At 51.4% G+C, this 23,281-nt stretch overlaps 1 protein-coding gene across 2 annotated transcripts; it reads left to right on the top strand.

Moving 5' to 3' along the window:
- Nucleotides 1-6: 6 nt before the first annotated feature.
- SEPTIN4 (septin 4) lies at nucleotides 7-23,154 on the top strand. Of its 2 annotated transcripts, XM_030296494.1 has the most exons (14): nucleotides 7-1,573; nucleotides 2,218-2,262; nucleotides 3,511-3,518; nucleotides 16,477-16,770; nucleotides 17,150-17,243; nucleotides 17,688-17,774; nucleotides 18,279-18,402; nucleotides 21,330-21,464; nucleotides 21,577-21,694; nucleotides 21,783-21,884; nucleotides 22,071-22,167; nucleotides 22,256-22,418; nucleotides 22,582-22,681; nucleotides 22,936-23,072. In XM_030296494.1, the coding sequence occupies exons 1-14, from the start codon at nucleotides 7-9 to the stop codon at nucleotides 22,993-22,995; spliced, it is 2,994 nt and encodes a 997-aa protein (XP_030152354.1). In that variant the 3' UTR covers nucleotides 22,996-23,072. The 2 variants fall into 2 exon arrangements, with proteins under 2 accessions (XP_030152354.1, XP_032447056.1); XM_032591165.1 differs by lacking the exons at nucleotides 7-1,573; nucleotides 2,218-2,262; nucleotides 3,511-3,518; nucleotides 16,477-16,770 and adding an exon at nucleotides 11,502-11,587 and having other exon boundaries at nucleotides 22,936-23,154.
- The last annotated feature ends 127 nt before the right edge of the window (nucleotides 23,155-23,281 follow it).

The following is a 23,281-nucleotide window of genomic DNA, read 5'->3' on the forward strand; positions in this document are numbered from 1 at the left end:
TATCGGATGGTCAAGACAAATAAAACTGGGTCCAAGGTAGCAGTTTCAGCACAGAAAGGGTCTGAGGTTACTAACACAACCCCTCAGCGGGGACAAGGATATATGATTGCCTCGAGCTCACGAACCGCTGCAGCCCCCCGAAGTCCTTCGCCCCATCGAAGATCAGAAGCTGGGCATCTCCCCTCTTTCCATTCAGCATCAGACTATCCACGTTCTATCTCCCCCCAGTCAGGGCCCAGTGGAACACCCATCCCTCGAGGAAGCGAGGCCCAATCAAAATCAGAATCATACCGCCATCCCTCTATTCATCGAAAGATCCAGCAAACTCAAACATCAGCTTCCCATGCTGTCCAGACGCAACGGAATGTTAGCCCATCCAGAGAGGAATCAGCACGAAGAGGGGGTGAGAGCAAGCCAGGGCGTGACATCAGTAATCGCTACTCATTAACCCCTGATGCCAAATCCTCTCGCCGGTTGAGTTTTGTAGACCAGAAGGATAACTTACAAATCTTGCAAGAAGACCCACCCTCCAAGGTCCAGTACCCACAAGGGGTCAGAGTTCCCCGTAGGACTTTGGTTTACCCAAAGGATGAAGCAGTCCAAACTGAACCCATCCAAAAGGGTTTGACTGCTACTGAGATCAGATCTCCAAGAAGACCTTCTAGCCCAGAACATAGCAGTGGCCGAGTCAGTGCAGACTCTCGGACAGCCCAAAGAAAGATCCCTGGCCAAGAGTGTGAAATGAGTCATCCCAGCCCAATTTACACAGAACCCAAGACTTTGCATAGGAATATGAACTTGGAATCATCCCTCAGACTCTCTATACTAAAGGATTTGAGTGGTGGACACCGAGTTTCTAGGCGTTCAGATCCTGAGACTATCCCTAAGCAGTCTGTCTACACTGACACCAAGACCTCCCCAAAGAACTTAATATCATCAGAAGTAGAGTCCAACCTGAGGTCCTCAACTAGAGGAGATGGCGAGGTCAGCCGCAGGGTCACCATCTCTTCAGCAGAACAGTTATACTCAGCTCCCCGTGTGACATCTCGAGCAGTGTCTGAGAACCCCCACAAATCTATGTTTGTCACTCCAGAACCCAGCTATAAGCAGCACACCCAAAGACCCTCAGAAAGTGTCTGCATGTCCCCAGGACCTGCACTCAGGTATCCAGAACCCTCCCCAAAGCCCTCGGTCCATGCAGAACTGGAACTGACCCCTCGGCCCTTACCCCCTCGGGCCTTACCTAGGTATGGACCTGACTGTTCATGGTGGGCCTTACTCAATCCTGAAGTTGAAACATCCCAAAGCCGGCCGACAACACCTGATTTTGAGTCTAAGTCCCCTCTTCCCCCAGACCCTTTATTGTCCTTTTTTGAAATGGACTCAAGTCCTTTCTGTGAGGAAATGATGTTCCAGCGAGAGAAGGCAAGTCCATCACCACCACCATCAGCAACACCACCACCACTATCACCACCAAAGGAGTCTCCAAACCAGGCACCATTGAGGGAAATGCCACAAGCCCTCAAGCAGACCTCCAAACAACCCATTCAAAGGTTTAGTGCTTTCTTCTTGGGTATGTGAAGAAGCAGACTGCCCAGGTGCAGCCCCAATTTAGTGAGGTGCGACATTGGGGTGGGTAGGAAAGTCAGTCCCCTTCTTCATTCTGGGCCTCAGAGCTGCTCTCCTGCCAGTGCTCAAGCTAAACCTTGAGCCTGTTGCCCCATTCCTTCCCTGCCAGCTTTTTTGAGCTCCAAGCTAATGACATCAATAACGATGCTTGGGCAGGCATCAGGCATTGATTCTTCCAGGCAACGCTGCTTAACCTTTCAATGGAAAGTAATAGAGAGTGGTTTTCAGGGTAGGAAGCGCTTCTCAAGAATGGAGATAAAGAACTGAGTTGGGACTAGGGCTGGTTAGGGCTAGTAAAGAAAATAAGGTTCTCAGGTAAATATTCTGACAACAAAGTGGAGAAGGTGAAGCACAGATACGCTAGGACCTAGACTTCCAAGAGGGGAAAGGCATTAACAGTGGCACAGAGGGTGGAGAAAAGGGTGGGGCAGGATTTAGTCCTAGACTGCAGGGGCTTCTTGGAGAGGATCAAGGGCTGAGGGCACCTTTGGATGGAGAAATGTAGAGCCTAAAAGGGAAATGTTAAGTAGTGGGGAGAGAGGTATACATCCCACAGTGAAAAAGAGCAACAATTTCTGTTACTTTCAGATGTGTCTGAGGAAATGTATAATCGTGTCATCTGGTGGCTAAAAGGTCTGTGATTTTCCCTCCTGTGGGTCTGTTGTTGGAGTTTGGGAGGCAGGAGGACAGGTGGAAGGATGACCGCTATGTATCTACAGAGCTAGGTCTATTAGCACCACACATACTAGAGGGTTGACTATAATTCCACTATTAGAGTCATTCCTTTGGGACTTGGAACCTTTTTCATTTTCGAGAGCCTCCTTTCAATGGGAAGTAGTCATTTCTGAAATGGAGAACAATTTAAGCCTATGCCTTTCAGTTTAGCTAGTCTTACCTCTCGTGATTTTTAACCCCCTCCTCCCCCCCCCCAAAAAAAGTCACCAAGACAAACTACCTGTTTCACGGTTTTACTCAGGGTTTACCCCGCCCTAATGTAGGTTGATGGGTCTCCTCTTGGGTCTTGTGTCAGAACTCTCCTCAAGCCCCCTTGCCCAGACTTGGGAGGTATTTATTGGCTGCTTCCCAGGCACAATCTCCAGGGATTTCCAGGCCTCTGTCTTGAGGCCATCAGTGGGTCCTGTAGCCAACTCTAGAATCCTTAAGTATCCCCAGGGCCTCGTGACACCCTCCCCCCCTTTGTACTCTTGACCTCTCTGGTGGAGAGAGAGGGGACCAACCCTCGTATAGTGAATATTAGTAACAAAGAGTTTCTGCCTTGAATGTTGTGGCCCAAGATATGCTTTATTCCTGTGAGCATGAGGGAGGCCAGGGCTCTGGATGAGGAAGTCCCTAGGGAGGAGAGAGTCCTGTGAATGCAATCCAGTCCCAACCGCATGAGCTATCAAATTGGCAGCAAAGAGCAGAGAAAGTTGTCCCTGCCCCGCAGAGAGAGCAAAGCTCTATAAAGCTGAAGTTTAGTAGTGTGGACTCTGGAGTTATAGTATTAGGTTTGAGTCCTGTGTCTAGTATTTTTTCACTGTGACCTTGGGTAAGTTATTTTATTTTTCCAATTGTTAGTTGCCCCAACTGTCAGTGGGAACAATGGCTACCTCTAGGGTTTATAAGAGGACTAACCAAGCTACTACATGTACAGCACTTAGCATGGTGCCTGGTAACAGTGAGTCCTCAGTATTTACTGCTGTAAATTTACTAGCTGTTGCTATTTGGGCCACTTTCACTAGAAAGGATGTTGGGCCAGGTTATGCCAAAGTCCACTGGAGATCTTTAGTAAAATTCTCTTTTTCCCTTCCTGTTGGTACTCTCTGAATTCCATTTGCCGTCCCTTGGGAATGCCTGACTTCTACTTCTCCATTATGACAGATGAGGAGGTAAGAACACCCCTGGGAAGTTACTTCCAGTCTTCCCATGCTCCCCCTTATCCAAGTCCCTCTCTTAACCTCTTATGGAAGCAGGAATGGAGGGAGACAGACAGAACTCTCCCTATAGTTGGGCAAGTTGTTCATTGCACAAGGGTACCTAGCAGAGAGGGCAAGTGGGGGCTGAAATCTAGCCTGTGTTCTACTTGCCATGCTGTGCACTTGGCGGGGTGGGGGGAGCTGCATCTCCCCAGGAGGAGATTTGCACAAAGGTGATCTAAAAGCTGTCTGGGAAACCATACATTGGATCAGCCCCCACTTGGCTCTCCCCTCTTCAGCCTAGGGCAATCCAGAAAGGGAACACTTTTCTGGGTTACACACTATTTGAGTCCTCAACTTGGAAAGGCACAAGGTAAACTCTGCTCTCAGCAGCCCTGTGTCCTGAATTTGGCAAAGAGTGTCCTGATTTCAGAGTGCATTATTCCTATAACTACTTTAGTTCTTCTTGGCCCATGTTTGATAAGATAGTCTGAGCTCTTCCTGCCTCCATTCTTTCTCTTACCCTATCTCTCCCTTACCTAGAGCCTAGCATGGCTTTTAATGGGTCCCATCCATAGGTTAGCCCAGAATGGACAGTTAATTACAGATAGAAAACAAATAAAGGAGGTGGAGCAGGACAGCCTGAGCTCAGATGATGGAACAGCTGAAGGGGAGGTGCCAAAAATGTGGCTGCCACTCCCTCTGCCATGGCTTCTTATTCAGCCCCATGCCCTAAGCTCAACTGTGGGTGGGAACAACTACATTTAGAGATCACCTCCACGAGAGACAGTAAATCCTTCTCTCCCTCTTTCCTTTTGCTCTTCCTTCCTTCCTCCCTCTCTCCCTTCCTTTCATAAACAACTTCATTCAGATACCTAGCACTCTGCTAGGCACTACTGGAGAGAGCATTGAAGCCTCAGAGCACACACATTCTTTGGCCATGAGAAACTTACCATCTGGTTGGGGAGATAAGACATGGACAGGAAACATTTAAACAACAATATGAAATAGTTTGTGCTCAAATGTCCAAATAAATGCAACAGACTGAATATGTGCTCTTGGAGGAACTTAGGAGAGAAGGAGTCATTAGGGGATGTGTGTGTGTTGGGGGGGGGGGTGGTCAGGTTACACTCGCCTTCTCAAAGCTAGAGATATCTTAATAGCTAGTCTCTTACCTTTGGGAAGGGGTTAGTGTTTTCCCTCATTCTGGATATGACGGTTTTGACTGAGAAAGTTCTTCCCTTTTCTCCCCCATCCTCACCCCCTTTCTTTGTGCATCTTGTTTTAGTTTAGAAAGTCAAAAGCCTTGGCAGCAGAACGGCTCCTTCCCAAAATAGCTCTTATCCTGTCTGGATAATTGCAGCTCTCCAGCCCTGTTCGGCGGCAGAGCTGCTCCCCAGAAGCTGGGAAAAGAAGCTGGGGAGAGACCAGCTGGGCCTGCTGGTCTTCTCTGGCTCTTTGGAAGTGCGGTGTCATGGAGGTGGGCCAGGGACTCCTCACAAACCATGAGAGTGCTAGGCTTTCCCCAGCCTGTCCTCCAGGCTGAGTGGCCAACAGACCTTCCCACATTAGAGACGATGGTGCTAGTGTCCAAGGCCTCTAGTTCCTCCGATCTGGGAATGGTTGACTGTAGAGTCTGTTCCAGATTCCATTCCTGGCAGGAATTCTCTGGTGGCCAGCCACAGCTCCTGGCTTGTGAACAGCAGCATGTTTGTTGTTGAACTTCACAGGCCCTTCTGGGTCCATAGTTGAGGATGGAGCCTGATTCAACCATCTCTCTCTCTCTCTCTCTCTTAAGTGTCAGTCTCCTCCCAAGTGGCTCCTCAAGGCCCTTTTGTCTAAGGAGCAGGGATTACAGATGCTTCTCATCCTTGGATTGGTAATTTAGGGGCTAGAATCTCCCCAGAGAAGGTTATGCTGGAATGAGGGAATCATTCCTAATGATTTTGTTTTTTTGTATCAAGACTAGCAGAAGCTCAACAGGAAGGTCTTGAGGGTGCCCTATGGTGTCAGCTGGGGCTGTCTTCCCACACGGTCCTGGGGAATTCCTTGGAATAAAGCAGCTCTTGATGGGAGGGGCTTCAATGCTCCAATGGATGGAGCTGCCTTGGCCCTAAGAACCTTGTCCTCAAAGCACCTAACCTACTTGCCCTTGCAAATGACTTCTCAGGCTGTCAGCAGACAAGGTGGTTTACTCCCTTCTATCTCTATCAATTATGCAAGAAACCAACTCTGGAAAACAGGCCAGGAAACAGGGGAGGCCATCTCAGTGATACCTAAGGCAAACTTCAGTGTCTTTAGAGTGACCTGTCATTTGGCCCCTGGGGGATGGTATGGCCAGCCTCCTGTTGGCTTTTGAGTCTCAGGGAAGTTTTGCTCAGACTTCCTCGACAGAGAAAAATCCAGAGTCCAGGAGGAACACAGGGAGTCTCTGGATTCATGGGAATGTTAACAGAATCCCAGGATATGGGCTGTCTGAAAGGAACCTTAGAACCATCTTTCCCACTCCCCTTATTTTCTCTTGCTTTGTACCAAGGCTTATAGTTGAGAGGAGAGAGAACTGAAAGAATGGAGCAGAGCTGCTAAAAATGGGGCAGGGCACCTCGGGAGGCTTTTCATAGCAGCCTGACCCTTGATACCCAGCTTCTTTTCGTGTCAGATGGCACCTTGTTCATTTTCAGCTACCATGGGCAGCAAAGTCCAGAGCTGGATGGGAGGCTGGTAACCTCTGACCCACATTGCTATTCTGGGGACAGGCTAGGTTGACCCAACTCAGGGTTTGCCTGGGATGTTCCTGGTTTTAGCATCCTGTGTCCTGGGACCCCCATCAGTCCTGGGCAAACTAGGACAAATGGTGACCGTAGGACAGGCTAAAGTGCATTATGCCTCAGCAAGAGCCACTGGAAGCACAGGGCAGGGGGGGTGATGTCCTGCCTTCACTGTGAGATCTGAGCAGATTGCTCCCTCTGACTATAAAATGGGGGCAGGAAAATCCTATGCCCCTCCCTTGTGGTCGATGGTAGAACTGAGGCCAGAATCCTTTAGTTTTTTACTCTTCTCAGAATGATCCCACATAGGGAAGAACCTGCCACATTTATTTTGGACTTTCTGGTGTATTTCCAGAAGTTACTTGGTTCCCTGCTTGGAACCCATCTCCAACATTCTATCTTTCTATCAGAGAGGTTTGGTGGTGTTTGAAATGGTGGGGTTTTCAAGTAAGAGGAGAAATAGCAGGACTGGATAGATTAGGGAGCTTGGTCTCAGAGAGCAAGGAAGCATACTTGGGCGAGGAAGAAAATCTGTAACACAGAAGCCACCCTGACAGCTGCTCAGCCAGAGGAAGGTTATCCTGAGTGACAAAATGACCATGTCCCTTTACCCTCTTCTGCTCAGCTGCCTTTGGCCCAGCTGCCATGAGGGGAGAGGCCAGAGACAGCTGCACCTTGGGGGCCAAGTGCGCGCTTGAAGGAAGGGGACAGAATGTGAGGCAGCTCCTGAGAGAAGCTCAGGCTCTGACGCTGAAGGTGGGAGGGCAGGGCCAAAGTCATTTCCTTGGCACACCCACCACAGGCAAAGTCATTTAGCTCCAGGAGTCTCTATGATGGCTGTTTTTGGGAATTCAGCTCAGTAAGTCTGAAACCAAGACTAGTTTTCTAGAGATGGCGTGGGGTTCAGCTGGAGAAGCTGACTCTACAGTTGGTGGCAGCATGGTCATTCCAATGTCACTTTAGTCAAGGGCTCTTTTCCCATCCCTCTATACTATTACACATGCACATTCCTAATTGTTTGTAGAGAAAGCATTTGAAATGGTCACAGTGATAGTTGCTGATTTGGTGTTGATAATTTTCTCATTAGCTGAGATAGTAGCTACCACTCATTTTAGTGCCTGCACCATTCTAAGTGTGTTACCTTAGTGAATCTTCACGGCAACCTTATGAAGTGAACTTTTGCTCCCCATTTTGCAGAGCTGGCTCCTCAAGACTGAGAGTATTTTAGGGAGCACCCTGCCCCAGGGATTCATATGTGGTGTAGAAACCCTTCTTCCATAGCCACATCTTCCTGGAAAGTAACTTATCAATATTTCAGCAGCACCTTCAGATATCACAAAATATGAAGGGAAAGGTTTTAGTGAGGGTAACATTTGTGTCTTTGCATGGAAATTACAAGGCTGGGAGATGAAGTATGAGCTGGCAAGCAGCCAGAATGAAGGGCAAGTTATGGATGGGTCAGTGAGGCCCAGAGCCTCAAGGCTTGTCTGTGCTCCAAAATCAGAGTGGAAAACTAATCAATGAATCCTTTCAGTCAATTCATATTGATCAGACACCTCCTGGGGGCAGAGTCCTGGGCATCCAGGAGGACATTATATCACATGTTCACTGAATTGAAGTGAGTAGAGGTCATACTCGCTGTCCTTGAGGGGCTTATGGTTAGTTTGGAAGAGAAAAGTCTATAGATGGGTCACTTGAAAGAGTGTGGACATCAAAGAACAAAACAAAGTCCAGTGAAATGAGTTAGCAAAGCTTCTAGCATGGAGGCACTTGGAGGGTAAAGTCCAGGTACACACAGGTTTCAACTCCAGGTAATGAAGACCTTTGATAACACACTGCCCAAAGATTGAAGGTCAGTAGAGTCAGTTTTTAGTCGTGGGAAACTTTTAAGAAGATGGGATGTAGGGTGGGGGCTCTTGAAGGGGTCACACACCAATGCATATGTAAGTCTCTTCCATCTCTCAGCTCCTGTGCCCTGCCCTACTGCAGAGAAGGTGTTGGAAAGGTCCTCTGGCAGGCCTCTGGCAGGCCTCTGGCACTCTACTGGCTCCAGAACTGCCTCTTACCACAGCTAGACAACAGGTGCCAGGAAACAGTGCTCCCTGACATTACCACCCACATTTCATGCCTGATCCAGGATCATGAGACACTGGGGAACATTAGGGGTGGGAGTGAGGTTGAGGGTATTTTGGTTTCTTGCCTTTGCACAGAACTTTCTGGACAGGCTGGCTAAGGTTTCCTTGAAAGACACAACCCGGTAATAGTTCTTTGCCCCTACCAGAGCTCTCTGACTATATCATCAGTGACTCATCACCTCTGGGGGAAGGGAGATACAATTAGTTCTTGTGCCACTTAAGAAAACTCTGCTACTGAGAGGCAAAAGTGGCCTTTGCTAGTCATGCAGATCCGAAATCCTGATTTCCTGTGATAATCACTCTTTATTCTTGGCTTTTGAACCTGGACCTTGACTTTGCCCAAGTACAGCATCCTTATTTAGTTTGGTGCCACACAACCTTCACCCATGGGTAGGCAGGAAAGATCCAATGGAGGGGGCCAGGAGTTTTTCCACATAGACCATGCTAGCCTGACCTAAGCAGAGGGACCTCCTGATAGCAGACTGGAGGTGTGTGCTGATCTGAGTTCCCAGAAGAGTCATCCCTTGTGCCAAACAAAGTGTTCATTCCCCAGACCCTTGGCTTGAAATCCCCACTCCAGCAGTGCATGGGGAAATTGTACTCTAGTCAAGGATATCATTTCCTGGTGGGATGTTGAATTTCAAGGAAGAGTCAGACTCTAAGGACTGAGGGGTACCTGAGGCAAGGTTGGCCAGTCCACATGCTAACTGGAGATGGGGAGGAGCACTCAGTGGTCAGTGACTCATACAAGGGCAGCTATATTTTGGCCCTGCTTCTGACCAGGTGTCAGACGCTACCTGCACCATCACAGAACACAAGAGCTGGAGTTGGGGGGAGTCCAGTTCTCTCTCAGTGGGGGAAAAAGAGGCCCATGAAGGAGAAGGGATATTCAGGCAGTGAGCTAATTGCCAAAGCTGGTATGGGGTCCTAAGCCAAGGCCAAGTTCTCTCAGAAACTCACAGTGCTTCAGAGTTAGTATGCGAGATTTATGTAGATGGAATGGCTCAAAGTCTGTCTTTAGCTTTTACTTCACCCAACATGCCTCATGTTGGGCAGCTGATGTAGTGATTACAAAGACACTGGTGAGCATCAAGACCCTAAGAGTCTTGGTGTAGAGATGAGTTCCACAGTCCCAGGCCTCTCTTTGGGGCTCACTTCCCTCAAAACAAGCTGGCACCAACATGCCTCAGGACACACAGGGCTTGCTGGGGGCCAGGGCAGCTGGTGCCAGAGCAGAGTTGGGATTCCAGCCACAGCTGAGGATGAGCTAGCTGGGCTGCCTTCTGAGACGTGTCTGTGTCCACACTTGGACTACAACCAGGACTGGGGGGAGGAGGGAAGTACACTTGGCGGAAAACAAGGGTTTGTTTGTGATGGGGCCTGTCTTCCTTGACATAGGTTTTCTCCCCTCGGCCCAGCACTCCCAGCCCAGGCCATGCAGAATGCCAGTGGAAGCACTCAAGAAGCAGTCTTATGAGTGCATACGTGAGTGTTAGTGGCCTATAGCTAGTTCCCAACAGTGGGGCTTTGTGTAGTGAGTTTGATGTTCGGGTCTGACGGCAGCAGCTGCTGCTACTTCTGTAGCCTTCCAATAGCCATTGGTTTCTCTCTAAAGAAACTCTTTCATGTCTTTGTTTTCCTGAGTACAGCTTCAGATCTCTTCATCTACCCCAGGCCTTTTCCAGGAAACTCTCTATACATTCAGAGGCTCCCTCTTATCTGAGCCAAGCTGCTGGCGATATCCTAGTTTAATCCCCTCATTTTCTGGTGTGGGAACTGAAGTCCAGACAGGTAAAGTGAGTTGCCCAAGGTCACCCAGCTAGGAAGGTTCCTCCTCAACTTGCTAGCCCGTGAATGCCCCTGATTTCTTTAAGCAATGGCACTCCTTCCGTCCTTCAGTCCACCAGTGCCAAATATCTAATAACGTCTCCAATAGCCATCCCATGTTTTCTGAACGTGTTCTCATCTGTATACCTAGGCCCCCCTCCGTCCCTCTGCTAAGTTCTAACTTGATCCCAACCATGACCACTGGTCACAGATCAGACTGAAATAGAGTAGGCAGGCTTCTGGGTGTTCTACCAATAGAGAGGGCCATGTCTGTGGACCTGTTTTATTCAAAGTGTATTCAGGCAAATCAGCATGCCCTGGAGGAGAGTTTGTGGGAGTCAGGAAGAGGCATACTTCTGGAAACTTTCACAGAAGCCTGACCAGCTCAGCCCTGTATTAGCTCGGAAAATCCTCACCAACCCCCACCCTCTAAGCATCTACTTCTTCCTTGCTGCTGCTGACCCTTCTGAGCCTCTAATGCTTCTAAAGCTGCTGAGGCATCTGTCCCCACAGCATCTCACCTGCTTGCCCAGCATAGACTGGCTCACACCTGGGCTGCCACTTCCCGCTTCCCTCAGCCCCAGACAAGACTCTACTGCCCCATAAAGGCCACTCAGCCTCTTCCCTTCCACCTTTCCAGCAGATGATCCCTGGATAATTTATGCAGCAAATCCTCTTTAATCTTTAATCTAGGGTCCTGCAGGAAGGGAACATTTTGTCTCTTCTTCATAGCTTGGGTAAAGGTAGAGAAAGTCTGACATTCTACCTTAGGAGGTGTAGAGGGGGTAGGGACAATCAGTTAACTTGGACATCAGTTGGGTTCATTTCCTGAAAACCTTCGGTAACTAATGGAGTCTCTCCCGACTCGTGGGGCAAACCCCTCTCCTTCGAAAGACCTCTCCTAGGGATGCTAGGTTGGCCTTTCCCTTTTCTTGGGGGATTTGCTCAAGCCCCCACGGTGATGCGCTGCCTGAAGAGGCTACTATTACGGGCTGAGTAAGGAAGACCCAGGTGAGCAGTGCTGCGCTGTCCTGAGCGCCTCTGCTCATCAGGGGGGGTCACGGGCTGCAAGGCCCGCCTCTCCCCGCAGCCAGCCGCCCGCGGCCGCCTTCAGCTTTGCAGGCGTCCGCGCCTCAGAGGGCAGGCCCCGCCCCAGGGCCGACTCGCCCCGCCCCCGGCCCCGCCCCCGGCCGGTCCGCACTCTGGGCGGCGGGCGGGGGCCGGCGGTCCCTCGAGGTCGGCTCGCAGCTCCGGCCGCGGGTCGCTCGGACGCTGTCCCTGCGGAGCTGGCCCGGCCCGGGCTGCAGCCATGGTAAGGCGCGCGGGCGCGGGGCAGGGCCGGGGCGCGCAGGGCCCGCTGCTCCCAGCGGCTCCGCGGGGACCAGCGGCGCAGCAGCCCCGGCTGTGCCGGGCGGGAGGCGCTGTCTCTGGCTGCTGGTGGTGGACGGCGTTGCGTCGCCGCTTCCAAGTTTCTCGCTCTGATCCGAGCAACGGCGGAGCGGCCCCCGAGGGCTGGGGTGCTGTCCGCGTTTTGGGACCGGGGAGTGGGTCGGTGCTGACGGGAGGTGGGGGGGCCCGCCGGCAGAGACGCGCGTGTTAGGCTGGGGAAGGCGCGTCAGCGACACGCGGAGGTGAGGGTCCCCCGCCCTTTCCTGAGTCAGCTGTTACCTGGATGACCCCTCCTCACCCACCTACCCTGGGCTCAGGGGCAGCACCAACTTCCTTGGGAAGACACACAGAGGAGGCCTACAAACACTGCCTGCCTCCCGGAGAGGGATGGTGAGACGCTTGGGCCCTCCTTCCCGCAGCCTGGCAAAGGGCATCTCCTGGCTCTTCCCACAGCGCCCTCTGCCCAGGGACCCCTGAGAGAGGGAAGCCTAGCCTACCATCCTACCCTTGGGATCATCTATACATCACTGCCTCTGAGACAGGACCCATGGGGAAGCTTCCTCCTGCTGCATCCTACACTACCCCAAACCAGGTCCCTCTGCAGTGGTGGGGGTGGGGGAACTCATTCCTGCCACCCGCCTGTACTGGAAGGAGAGATACTAACCCCAGTCAGCCTCCTGGATACCCCCAGGTAGGAAGTTTTGATGTCTGACTGTAAGGGTGCCAGCTCTTCTGCCATCCTTGCCAGAGCCTGCCACAAACACATTATGCTGGGTGTCAATGCCTCCAGGCCCCATGCCAGCCTCTCCTCCCAGGTTGGAGGCCCCCCAACATTTGCCCACTGCATTAGGAGGCACAGGCTGTTTACAATAGGAGGAGATCCATGACCAGCCTGTGGGGCAGGATGTTGGCTGTGGGCAGCCTCCAGAAGGGAACTCCCTGGGCCCCATGGAATCAGAAGCTTCCAGGTCTGGAAAGGCCAACCTTTTGGGCTTTTGTCTTTCAAGCTGTGTCCAGGCTGAGGCCCAAGCTTTGGCTAGGAAGTCTTGGTGACTCTGTGACCTTCCCCAGAGGGGGTTCCTGGGAGAGGCCAAGTGGTACTGGTCTTTATCCCTGCCCCACTTCCCTCCACATGGGTACCGTCACACTGATTGTTCCAGTGATAGAAGCCTGGGGAGAACTGACTGTCCCCATTGCCAAGCCCAGCAGGGACCAAGAGGGGCTTTTCTGCCACACACTAAGTTCAGTTCAGCTGAGGTCTTGGTGCTTTCAACTTGGCTGAAGCCACCCTCTAATTAAAAGACATCCCCACCATCACCACAGTCCTCAGCTTTAGGCCTCTTAGGCCGAGTTCTTAGGCTGACTGATTTATGTCAAGCCAGACTTCTCTATAAGAGGTCTCTCTGTGAAAGGAGATCAGTGTCCCAGCCACTATGGAGGTCAGTGGGTACAGTGGGGAGAGCTCCCCAGCCTCCCCTGGAAACCTCCCCAGGGGGTTTTAGTTTGCATGGGAAAAGAATGATAGGCCAACATTAATAACAGTCCTGTGACTTGAGATGTACACTCTCTCTCCTCAGCTTCAAAACAGCTTGAGTTATCTCTCCCCAGCCTTCCTGGGAGGCAAGGAAGGGCCATTCACAACTGGACATTAGAGGCCTGAAATTAAGACAATATTCAAAATCACAAAGGTTTCTGGACAAACCAGAAACACTGGCCTCCTGATTCCCAGTCAGGTGCTCCATCTGCACCCTTCCAGCCAAGCCCTTCAGTTTGTCTCCCACCTAATTGGCAACTCTGAAGCCTCTGGGATGCCAGCCTCCCTTTGGTCTCTCAGAGAACGAGTGCTAGCAGCTCTTCCATTGACTCTCTAGAAGCAGTGGGGTGATGGAAGTGATATGGGTCCCCATGAGTCAGAGGTCAGGTATCCTAGGGTGGGAGGAGTCCTTTTGTGGCTGGGACTCTGCAGGGAAATCTAGGGGCAGATGTCTGAAGAGACTGGGGTTCTCTGCTGGAAAACACAAAGGGACGCTTAGGAAGAAAAGCAGGGCTGTTCTCATGAGAACATATTTCTAGGGGATTATAGGACATCCCACCCTACTTCAGCACTGCTTAAAGTTAAGGTGAAAGAGATTGGAGTCCTTTGACAGTGGAGTCTCCTGGGTGGCTGTCCTCGTGTACTGATGGGCCAGGTCACCTTGGGGACAGCTCATGACCCTCTGGCAGGCCTCGGTGCCCTTGGGGGTTAACAGGCCAGGTGGATCAAGAGCCTGTGCTGCAGACAGACTCGGGAGGCTGGTGCTGTGCCCACCGGGGTAGGCAGAGGGCAGGCGTCATGAGACAGCCAATCAGAGTTGGAGGGGACTGCAGAGAGACAGAGTGATCCTGCTGCAGCCGAGCTGTCCTTGGAGGGTGGGAGCCAAGGGAAAGGGAGGAGGATGGGGTGGGGAACGACATTCCACAAGCTGTTTTGGCCCCTGACAGAGACAGGGAGGGGGGAGGGGGGGGCCAAAGAGAAAGGGAAAGGAGCAAGCCAGGAAGCTGGATTACAAGAGCATTGAGACCAGGTTGTTTCCGTGTGTGAGCAACTTTTCCTGGGGGATAAAATTAGACCTAGAGCTTGCCGACAGGGTATCTGAAGTGTGGGAGGGACATGGACCATTCACTGGGATGGCAAGGTAGTTCTGTCCCTGAGGTTCTGTCCCTGGGGTAAGGTGCTACCCTGGGAGCTGGGGGTGGGGAAGGACAGGCAGCAGGTGAGGAGGAGCCTAGTGCCTGACGCCTTGTCTAGGGCCTCTGTGGGCCGCTTCCTGCTGACAAGTAGCCAGGACTGGCAGGGAGAATGATGCTGGGTTCCTGGTGACTTTTGGAAGACTGGATGGTAGGGGTCCCAATCAGGGCCTTCCTTTCTCTTTTAACTGCTGCCCCTCTGCTCAGTGCTCCTGGGGAAACCAGGTGGAACACAGTCTTCTTTCTTCCACCCTGACCAACTGCTGGGTCACTGTGGGGTCATGCAGAGAGGCGGGATTTCCTGGAATTCCCCAGACTCTAGCTGCCAGAAAACAGGACCTGTGGGACCCCACCCTCCTCAGTCCCATCTCTTCTCTGTTGCATATAATTAATTGTCCAAGCCGGGACACTTTTGAGAGTCAAAAGGGGCACAATTAATCATTATGCTGCAACAACAAACAAACTGAGATGTACGGTTGCTCCATGGGATCCCATAAATACTTTTGCTGAGAAGAGCCTGTTAGGTCAGGCTTGCTTCAGGACACCCTCTTTTGGTCACTAAGCCCCCACATGCTGGTTCCAGTTTCAGTCTAAAGGGCCTCTTTCCTCCCCTCTGTCCAGGCAAGCCTTGGAGATGATGGCTACAAGCAGGTGTGGGGACTTGAGAGGTGACAGCCTAGAAGTAGTTCTTAGGGGACTTTTCCCTGTAGCCTCTAAATCACTTCCCTCTAGCATAAACCTGGCAATGTGTATGTCTGCCTCCTTCAATTCTTCCCTTTGTAAAAAGGGGACCTGCAGAAGACTGTGGCCATCTTCTCTCCCTCCACCCTGGCCGGGTCTCCACAGTGGTCCGGGATAGCCCCCACTGGCTTGGCCAATCCCCAGGGAGTGAGTCAGCCTCTGAAGCCAGCCCTTGTCCATTGTCTGGAGGTGGCATGTGGGTATTGTGAGGCAGAGCTGAGCCCAGCACTGCCAGGCACTCCACAAAGGGGACTGGCCCCCAAAGGAGAGAGGAAGTTTTAGGGTCTAGAGTTGGTGGCAGGAGTGGGGGGAAGTGGCCTCTCTTCCAGGTTGGGAGATGGGGTGGAACAGGTCTCTACACAGAGCCAGTCATTGTTTGTCCACCCCACTGTGGTTCACCACTGGGGCCAGATCCCTTCCTGCGTGGCTGGCTGAATCTTACTCCAGGCAGAGGGGGCAAAAGACAACCGATGGGTGCTGTCTCCTATGTGTCCCTCACAGGTAGGGGCTGTCAGCAGCCTAGTGTCCTCCCATCCTCCCTCACTGGGTCCCTTCCAGCTCCCTTCTACCCTGCACTCAGCATCCACTGGTGGGTTTGCCCTAGTCTCCTGGGGCCTACCCTCAGGCTCTGGTGTGGCACAGTGTCTGGAATAAGGGACAGAGGTGTCAGATCAACTGTACTGAGCTCCGGGCAGTGAGCCCTGGAGAGTGAGCACCCCCAGTAGAGTCTGCATCTCCCTCCCAGAGCTCACTGACCTGCAGTGACAGGAGGCACAGGGCTCTCTGCTGGCTCTTGATTTACCTGGGGCTGGCAGGTCCCTTCTCCCCTCCCTACTTCCCTCCTGCCCCTGTCCCATTCTGACTGACTCTCTGCACTGTCCTTGGATCCTGAGCCCGCATCCTCGTCTCAGTTCTAATGCCTCTGTTGCTCCCCCTTATTCAGTCTGACTTCCTGGCCTTTAGGGCATTCACTGGCCTCTGGCTTGGCCAGACCCCCCAGGAAGGGCAGGGCAGCAGGCACCCTGTCAAGAGGGAACATCAGGACTGGAGCTTCTCTGATCCCAAGAACAGTTGCTGCCTGCAACAACTGGGGGCTGCCTAGGGCTGCTCCAGGACTCCAGGGTCTTTCCTGGCATCTCGGCTGGGGAGGCACATGAGCAGGTGAGGGAGGAATGGTGAGCACTTCCTCTGGCTTGGCTGCTAGTGCAGTTTCTTTTCCCTTCTAACCACAATCACTTTCCTCTCTCTCCCTCTCACCTTCTCTGGACTTCCTCCTTCATTCTTCCCTTCATGCCACCTACCCACTCCCCCCCATCCTCCCACCACCTCCCCTCCAACCCCCAGATCAAGCGCTTCCTGGAGGCCACGGATGACACAGAACTGAACAAGTTCGTGAAGGATTTCCCAGGAAGCGAGAGCTGCCACCAACCAGAGGCCAAGACCTGGGTGTCCAGGCCCCAAGTTCTGGAGCCAAAGCCCCAGGCCCCGGACCTCTACCAGGATGACCTGGAGTTCAAAGGCCCCTCGTGGCCCCAGCCCTCTGACAGCCAGCAGTACTTCTCTGCCTCAGCCCCTCTCAGCCCCTCAGCCCGACCCCGCAGCCCATGGGGCAAGCTTGATCCCTATGACTCCTCTGAGGTAGAGCCTCCAGCCCTGTCTTTGCCTTTCAGTGGGCTGGTGCTGGAAGACCCAGGGAGGGAGCACAGAGATCCCGAGTGTCTGTGCATGTATGTGCATGTGTGTGTATAGGTGTGCACATATGCATGCATGCATGTTGAGCTGGGGCCTCTCCTGTCTAGTGTCAGCACCAGTTCTGCGGTGTTGGCCCCCAGGTGCATTGGAAACTGACTATCAGCAGGGGCAGGAGCCCTGCTGGTGGCCCCAGATGGGGCCTCAAGGGAGTTTGACACCATTCCTCTAGGGCTGGGGCAAAGACCTAGGAGGGAGGGAGAAGGTGTTGGGTCCTGGGACCCCTCCTGCCTCTCACTCTGACACACTCTGCCTTCCTGTCCATTAGGATGACAAGGAGTATGTGGGCTTTGCGACCCTCCCCAATCAAGTTCACCGAAAGTCTGTGAAGAAAGGCTTTGACTTTACCCTCATGGTGGCAGGTAGAGCTGGGGAAGGGCTGGGCTAGGCAGGGGGTGTTTCAGGTGGGGCTGGTATGTATTTGGGGAGGAGGTATAGGTAAGGAAGGAAGAAGCAGCCAGCAGCCATGCAGTTTTGCAAAGTAGCCAGGAGCCATGGGTGGCCAAAAGTGTGTATGTGTGTGTTGGGGGGGAGGGGGGTTGAAATGGTACAAAGAACACCTGACCAACAGTTTTCTAGTATTTGCCTTGTTCTGTGTGACCTTGGGCAACCTCTTATCCTCACTGAGCCTCATTCAAATAAGAAGGCTAGACAAGCTGTTTTCTCTGCTTCCTTCTCGCTCTAAAACGCTATGGTTCAGTTGGTCTCTTCCCAATTTGATGAAAAAGCAGCTCTCTACACACCTTGTTCTGGTGGGGTTGCCTTTTGGCTATAGATCTTATCTTCTGTCCTCTCTCGCCTGTCAGGAGAGTCTGGACTGGGGAAATCCACTCTTGTCAATAGCCTCTTCCTCACTGATCTGTACCGGGACCGGAAACTCCTCGGTGCTGAAGGTAAGGCAAGGAGAGGGGCAGGGAGACTGGCATGCAGACTTGACTTGGGAAATCAAACTCATGCCACAGCCTGGGGGCTGGGGCCTTCCCCAGCATGCAGGAAACCATGGCTTCCTAGAGGGCCTTGACGGCATCTCTCCATAGGCCTATCTAGCCTGGCAGCCCACCAGCCAGCTCCCTAAAGATTTGGGTGCTGAAGCCAGGCAGGGACCAGAATCCTGCTCTCTGAGTGAGTCTCTGACCCCCAAAGGATTCCAGGAATCCAAGAAAAGAGCCGGGAGCAGAGAAGAGGCTGGGGCCAGAGCCAACAGCCACCGGCATTTCCTGTGTTGGGAAATGTGCTCCTTGCTGGTTCCCAGAGAACAGGCCCCCAGGCGGCCTGGGGTGGGAAGGGGGGCAGTGTGGATGAGGCATTCTGGGCAGCAAAGCTGATTGGGGTGGGCGGTTTGTCCTGACTGGGCAGGTCCTTGCCCTTGCCCTGGTCTCAGTTTCCCTTTCCTGCAGAGCGGATCATGCAAACTGTGGAGATCACTAAACATGCAGTGGACATAGAAGAGAAGGGTGTGAGGCTACGGCTCACCATTGTGGACACGCCGGGTTTTGGGGATGCAGTCAACAACACAGAGTGGTATGTCTGACCACGCACAGCCCCAGCTGCCCCCTTCCCATTACACACACACATACATCCACGGATGCACACATAAGCACAGACATAGCCACAATTGGTCAGGAGTTTATGGCCTTTGAGCATGCCACCACCCTTTACAGGGCAGCTGAAGTGAGAGGAAAAGAGTGGGAATAGAAAATCTTTTTTTGTTTATTTTTTCCTATTTATTTATTTATTTATTTTTAATTTACATCCAACTTAGTTAGCATATAGTGCAATAATGATTTCTGGAGTAGATTCCAGTGATTCATCCCCTATGTATAACACCCAGTGCTCATCCCAACAAGTGTCTTCCTTAATGCCCCTTGCCCATTTAACCCATCCCCCCACCCACAACCCCTCTAGCAATCCTCAGTTTGTTCTCTGTATTTAGAGTCTCTTATGTTTTGACCCCCTCCTTGTTTTTATATTATTTTTGCTTCCCTTCCTTTATGTTCGTCTGTTTTGTATCTTAAATTCCACATACGAGTGAAGTCATATGATATTTGTCTTTCTCTGACTAATTTCACTTAGCATAATACTTAGCATCTTGCAAATGGCAAGATTTCATTCTTTTTGATTGCTGAATAATACTCCATTGTGTGTGTGTGTGTGTGTGTGTGTGTGTGTGTGTGTGTGTGTGTGTCACATCTTCTTTATCTGGGAATAGATGATCTTTAATGAACTTTCTGACTCTGACCTAATGTACTTTCTGTAATGGGGGTGAAGACACAAGATAAGAAAGAAGAGCCTCAAAAAAAGCAAACACATGTGGAAACATGTAGCACAGGGCCAGACATCTAGTAGGGGCTCAATAAACACCACCTCCCCTCCTTCCTTTTCTTTCACCAGCAACATTTTAGGTGCCACAAACAAGTTTATTAAAGGGATGAGAGTGCACTGATGGAGTGGTGAGGAGGAGAAAGAGGAGGCAAAGGGTAAAAAAATAGGTTGAACTTTGTTTAAATTCCAGGCGTCCTCTAGGCTACCTTCCAGAAGAAGAGGTGGCTTTGCCACATACCCCATCATCCTTGGCTTTATTTTTTCAGAAACTGGAGGGATGCTTAGATAATGGTCAGACCTAAGTGAGTAGATGAGAAGGAGGATGAATGATAAAGACAGGAGAAAAGGTGGTGCCCTTGATGAAGAAGTTAGGCAGGCAGTGTTAAGATGGCTAGCCCAAGAGTTCAGATCTTGGGTCAGCATATAGTAACTGCGTGGTCTTCAGCAAATGACTGCATTCCTGTTTCTTCAGTTGAAACATACTGGCCCTTACCATCTTATCCAGTTGATCTGAAAATCACCCAGATTGATGCATGTGAATGTGTATTAGCAACTAAAGTAGGGTGTCCAGGTGGCTCAGTCGGTTAAGTGTCCAACTCTTGGTTTCAGCTCAGGTCATGATCTCACGGTTCATGAGATGGAGCTCTGTGTTGGTCTCTGGGCTGACAGTGTTGAGCCTGCTCAGGATTCTCTCTCTCCCTTTCTCTCTCTCTGCTCCTTCCCTGCTCACGTGCATGCTCTCTCTCTCTCTCTCAAAACAAATAAACATAAAAAAACCCCTAAAGTAAAGGGTTGTTTACATTATACCTATTATAATTGCAGCACCAGTACAAAATGTAAATGCAGGGCCCCTTGGTTAGAATGATTAAGAATTTCAAGACAGCCATAGCAGAGAAGTAAACCAAGCATAGGCCCTTCTGAGATCAGGACCTGGTGTTGATTGCACAGTTTGCATTCCCAGAAAGCTGACCCTGGGTAATTGCCTCACAGACTCATCAGACTCTTACAGACCTTTCTGTGCTCTGAGTCCTCAGCACATGCTTTATCATTAAAACATGTGATTTTCAGCTCAGCACACTGGTTCATCTTCAGCTTCAGTGTCTTAGTCTTGAGGGGAGGGCCATTTTTTCTTATATTCTTGCCACAGCACTGTGCTGGCACATGGTACATGGTCTCCTGATGTAAATATTCCTGATGAATCGAGGTGGCCTCCGTGTCATCATGACCCTTTTTACTCTTGGTATATGCCTCAGTACACTGGGCTTGCCATGACACTGTACCCAAACCAGCACCTGGTTCGTACTGTAGCAAGTATCACCCTCTCCTTCAATCAACCTACATACCTTTCCTTTCCTTCCACAAGAATAATCATTTCATTTGCTTGGCACTTCACAGTATACAGTGCACCTCCACATATACTTTAGTCAACAAGTAGGAGTTTATTGAGCATATACTAGGTGTCCAACCAGTGCTGGGCATTTTAAGGGATACAGAACAAGTATGAATCATCCTTGTCACTGAGAGGCTTATGGTCTAGTGGCAGCGGGGATGGGAAGGGTTGGCAGCAGTTCTCTGACATATGTGTCAATCAACTTCAGTTAGTAAATAGGTCAGACAGTGTAGTGGCAGACACAGAGACAAGTCAGAAGGCCAAGTGTGTATATGTATACATATATATTTACAGTGTGGTGGAGAGAAGGGGAGAATAGTGTACATAGATGTACACTGGAAGGAGCCTTCATGGAAGGGTGGGTTTAGAGTAGAAACACATAAATAAAGATTCTGAGGCTGGACTGTGAACCTGACTGAGGGCTGTCCTGGCTTCCAATTGGTGTTCACCTGCAGGCACCTTATTCTTATTGGTTTGTTTGGTCACCTAGGCTTTTTTCCTCTCATCAAACTAGCATTTATTGAACTTTGCCTGTGTGCTTAGTCTGATTTTCTATTGGGACATGTCAGATGCACCCCTGTCCCACCCAGGGACCTCCATGAAGATGTAGTAAAGCAAGCCAGGGGATAACAGAGTCTTGAAAACACTGCTCAGGATGTGGGCTACTCTGTAGTCCCAAAGCTCACGAGGCAGCCCCCACTCCCACAGTTTCTCTGCTTGTCTGTCCCTGCTCCAGCTGGAAGCCTGTGGCAGAATACATCGATCAGCAGTTTGAGCAGTATTTCCGAGATGAGAGTGGCCTGAACCGCAAGAACATTCAAGACAACAGGGTGCACTGCTGCCTGTACTTCATCTCACCCTTCGGCCACGGGTATGGTCTGAGCCTGAGGCTCCCAACACTACCAGGTGCTGCCAAGGGAACAGGCTGGGAGCACCAGGGCAGGGCTGCCACTAGCAGGTGGTCACAGATTCCTATCTCCCAGGCTCCGGCCATTGGATGTTGAATTCATGAAGGCCCTGCATCAGCGGGTCAACATCGTGCCTATCTTGGCTAAGGCGGACACACTGACCCCTCCTGAAGTGGAGCGCAAGAAACGCAAAGTGAGGGAAGCCGGTGGGGGGAGGGTAGCAACTGGGCTTCTGGAAAGGATGGGGTCCCCAGAACTGTGGGCCCTCATGTGTTTGCCAGATCCGAGAGGAGATTGAGCACTTTGGAATCAAGGTCTATCAGTTCCCAGACTGTGACTCTGATGAGGATGAAGACTTCAAATTACAGGACCAAGCCCTAAAGGTGGGGCTACGCGAGGGCATCCCTTTCCATCTTGTTTCTTCTGGGCAGAAGAGGGAAGTGGAATTCTATATAAGGGGTGGGAGAGCACGCTGCTTTTCTAGAGTGAAGCAGAAAAGATAAAGATATAGGTGAAAAAGAACAGGTGAGAACAGGGAGTATTGACCAGGCACCCTTAACTTCTTCCAGGAAAGTATCCCATTTGCTGTAATTGGCAGCAACACTGTGGTAGAGGCCAGAGGGCGGCGAGTTCGGGGCCGTCTCTACCCCTGGGGCATTGTGGAAGGTAAAGCATTGAGCTGGTGACCTGGGTATCTCCTTGCCCTCAGTGGCTCTCCCAGTGCTCCTGGTTGACCCCTAGCCTTGCTGTGCAGTGGAAAATCCAGGACACTGCGACTTTGTGAAGCTGAGGACAATGCTGGTGCGTACTCACATGCAGGACCTGAAGGATGTGACACGGGAGACACATTATGAGAACTACCGGGCACAGTGCATCCAGAGCATGACCCGCCTGGTGGTGAAAGAGAGGAATCGCAAGTATGACCAGAAGCCAGGACAGAGCTGGCAAGGGTGGGGATCCCAAGCACAGCCTTGAGTGAGACCAAGCCCTTCCTTTGTTCTTCTACAGACCCTGGGCTCAGTCCAAGCAGGTGCTGGGGTCCCCCTAGCCTTACCAACCCTCCTTTCCCCTTCCCCTCAGCAAACTGACTCGAGAGAGTGGTACCGACTTCCCCATCCCTGCTGTCCCACCAGGGACAGATCCAGAAACTGAGAGGCTGATCCGAGAGAAAGATGAGGAGGTGAGAGCAGTGTGGGGTGGTAGGGGTTGACAGTCTGGGGGCAGTCCCTGCTTAACTATAAACCTCAGTATTTCTATCTGGGTTTAATGGTCCATTAAACCACCTGGACTTGTGGTTTAATGGTTCTACCCCGGGTCTCCATCACACCTCTGGGCTTCCATGGCCCTGGCTCAAGGGATTAGAGCTTGGGGGCACTTTGTTAACACTATAGGACTCTCTAAAAGGCCCCATTTTGATGGGTGTGCCTGTTCCAGCTGCGGCGGATGCAGGAGATGCTGCACAAAATCCAAAGACAGATGAAGGAGACCCATTAGCTGGCTTTCAATCCTGGATATTTAAATCTCCTCTTCATCCTGCCCAGGCCGGCCCGTCCCAGCACCAGCTCTGCTCAGGCCCCTGCAGCTACTGCCACTTCGCCTTACATCCCTGCTGCCTCCCCAGAGACTCAGAGGAAATAAAGTTTAACAAATCTATGGCTGCCATATGGTGTCACTGTCTGTATTTTTACCAGCCCCTGGAGACCAAGAAGATCCTAGGACCCACTTTTGAAAGGGTGCTGAAGGAGGGTGCTGGTTTCTGGCTTTTAGTAGGGAAAACTTT

Source organism: Lynx canadensis, chromosome E1 (genome assembly GCF_007474595.2).
Source record: "Lynx canadensis isolate LIC74 chromosome E1, mLynCan4.pri.v2, whole genome shotgun sequence".
Classification (NCBI taxonomy): domain Eukaryota; kingdom Metazoa; phylum Chordata; class Mammalia; order Carnivora; family Felidae; genus Lynx; species Lynx canadensis.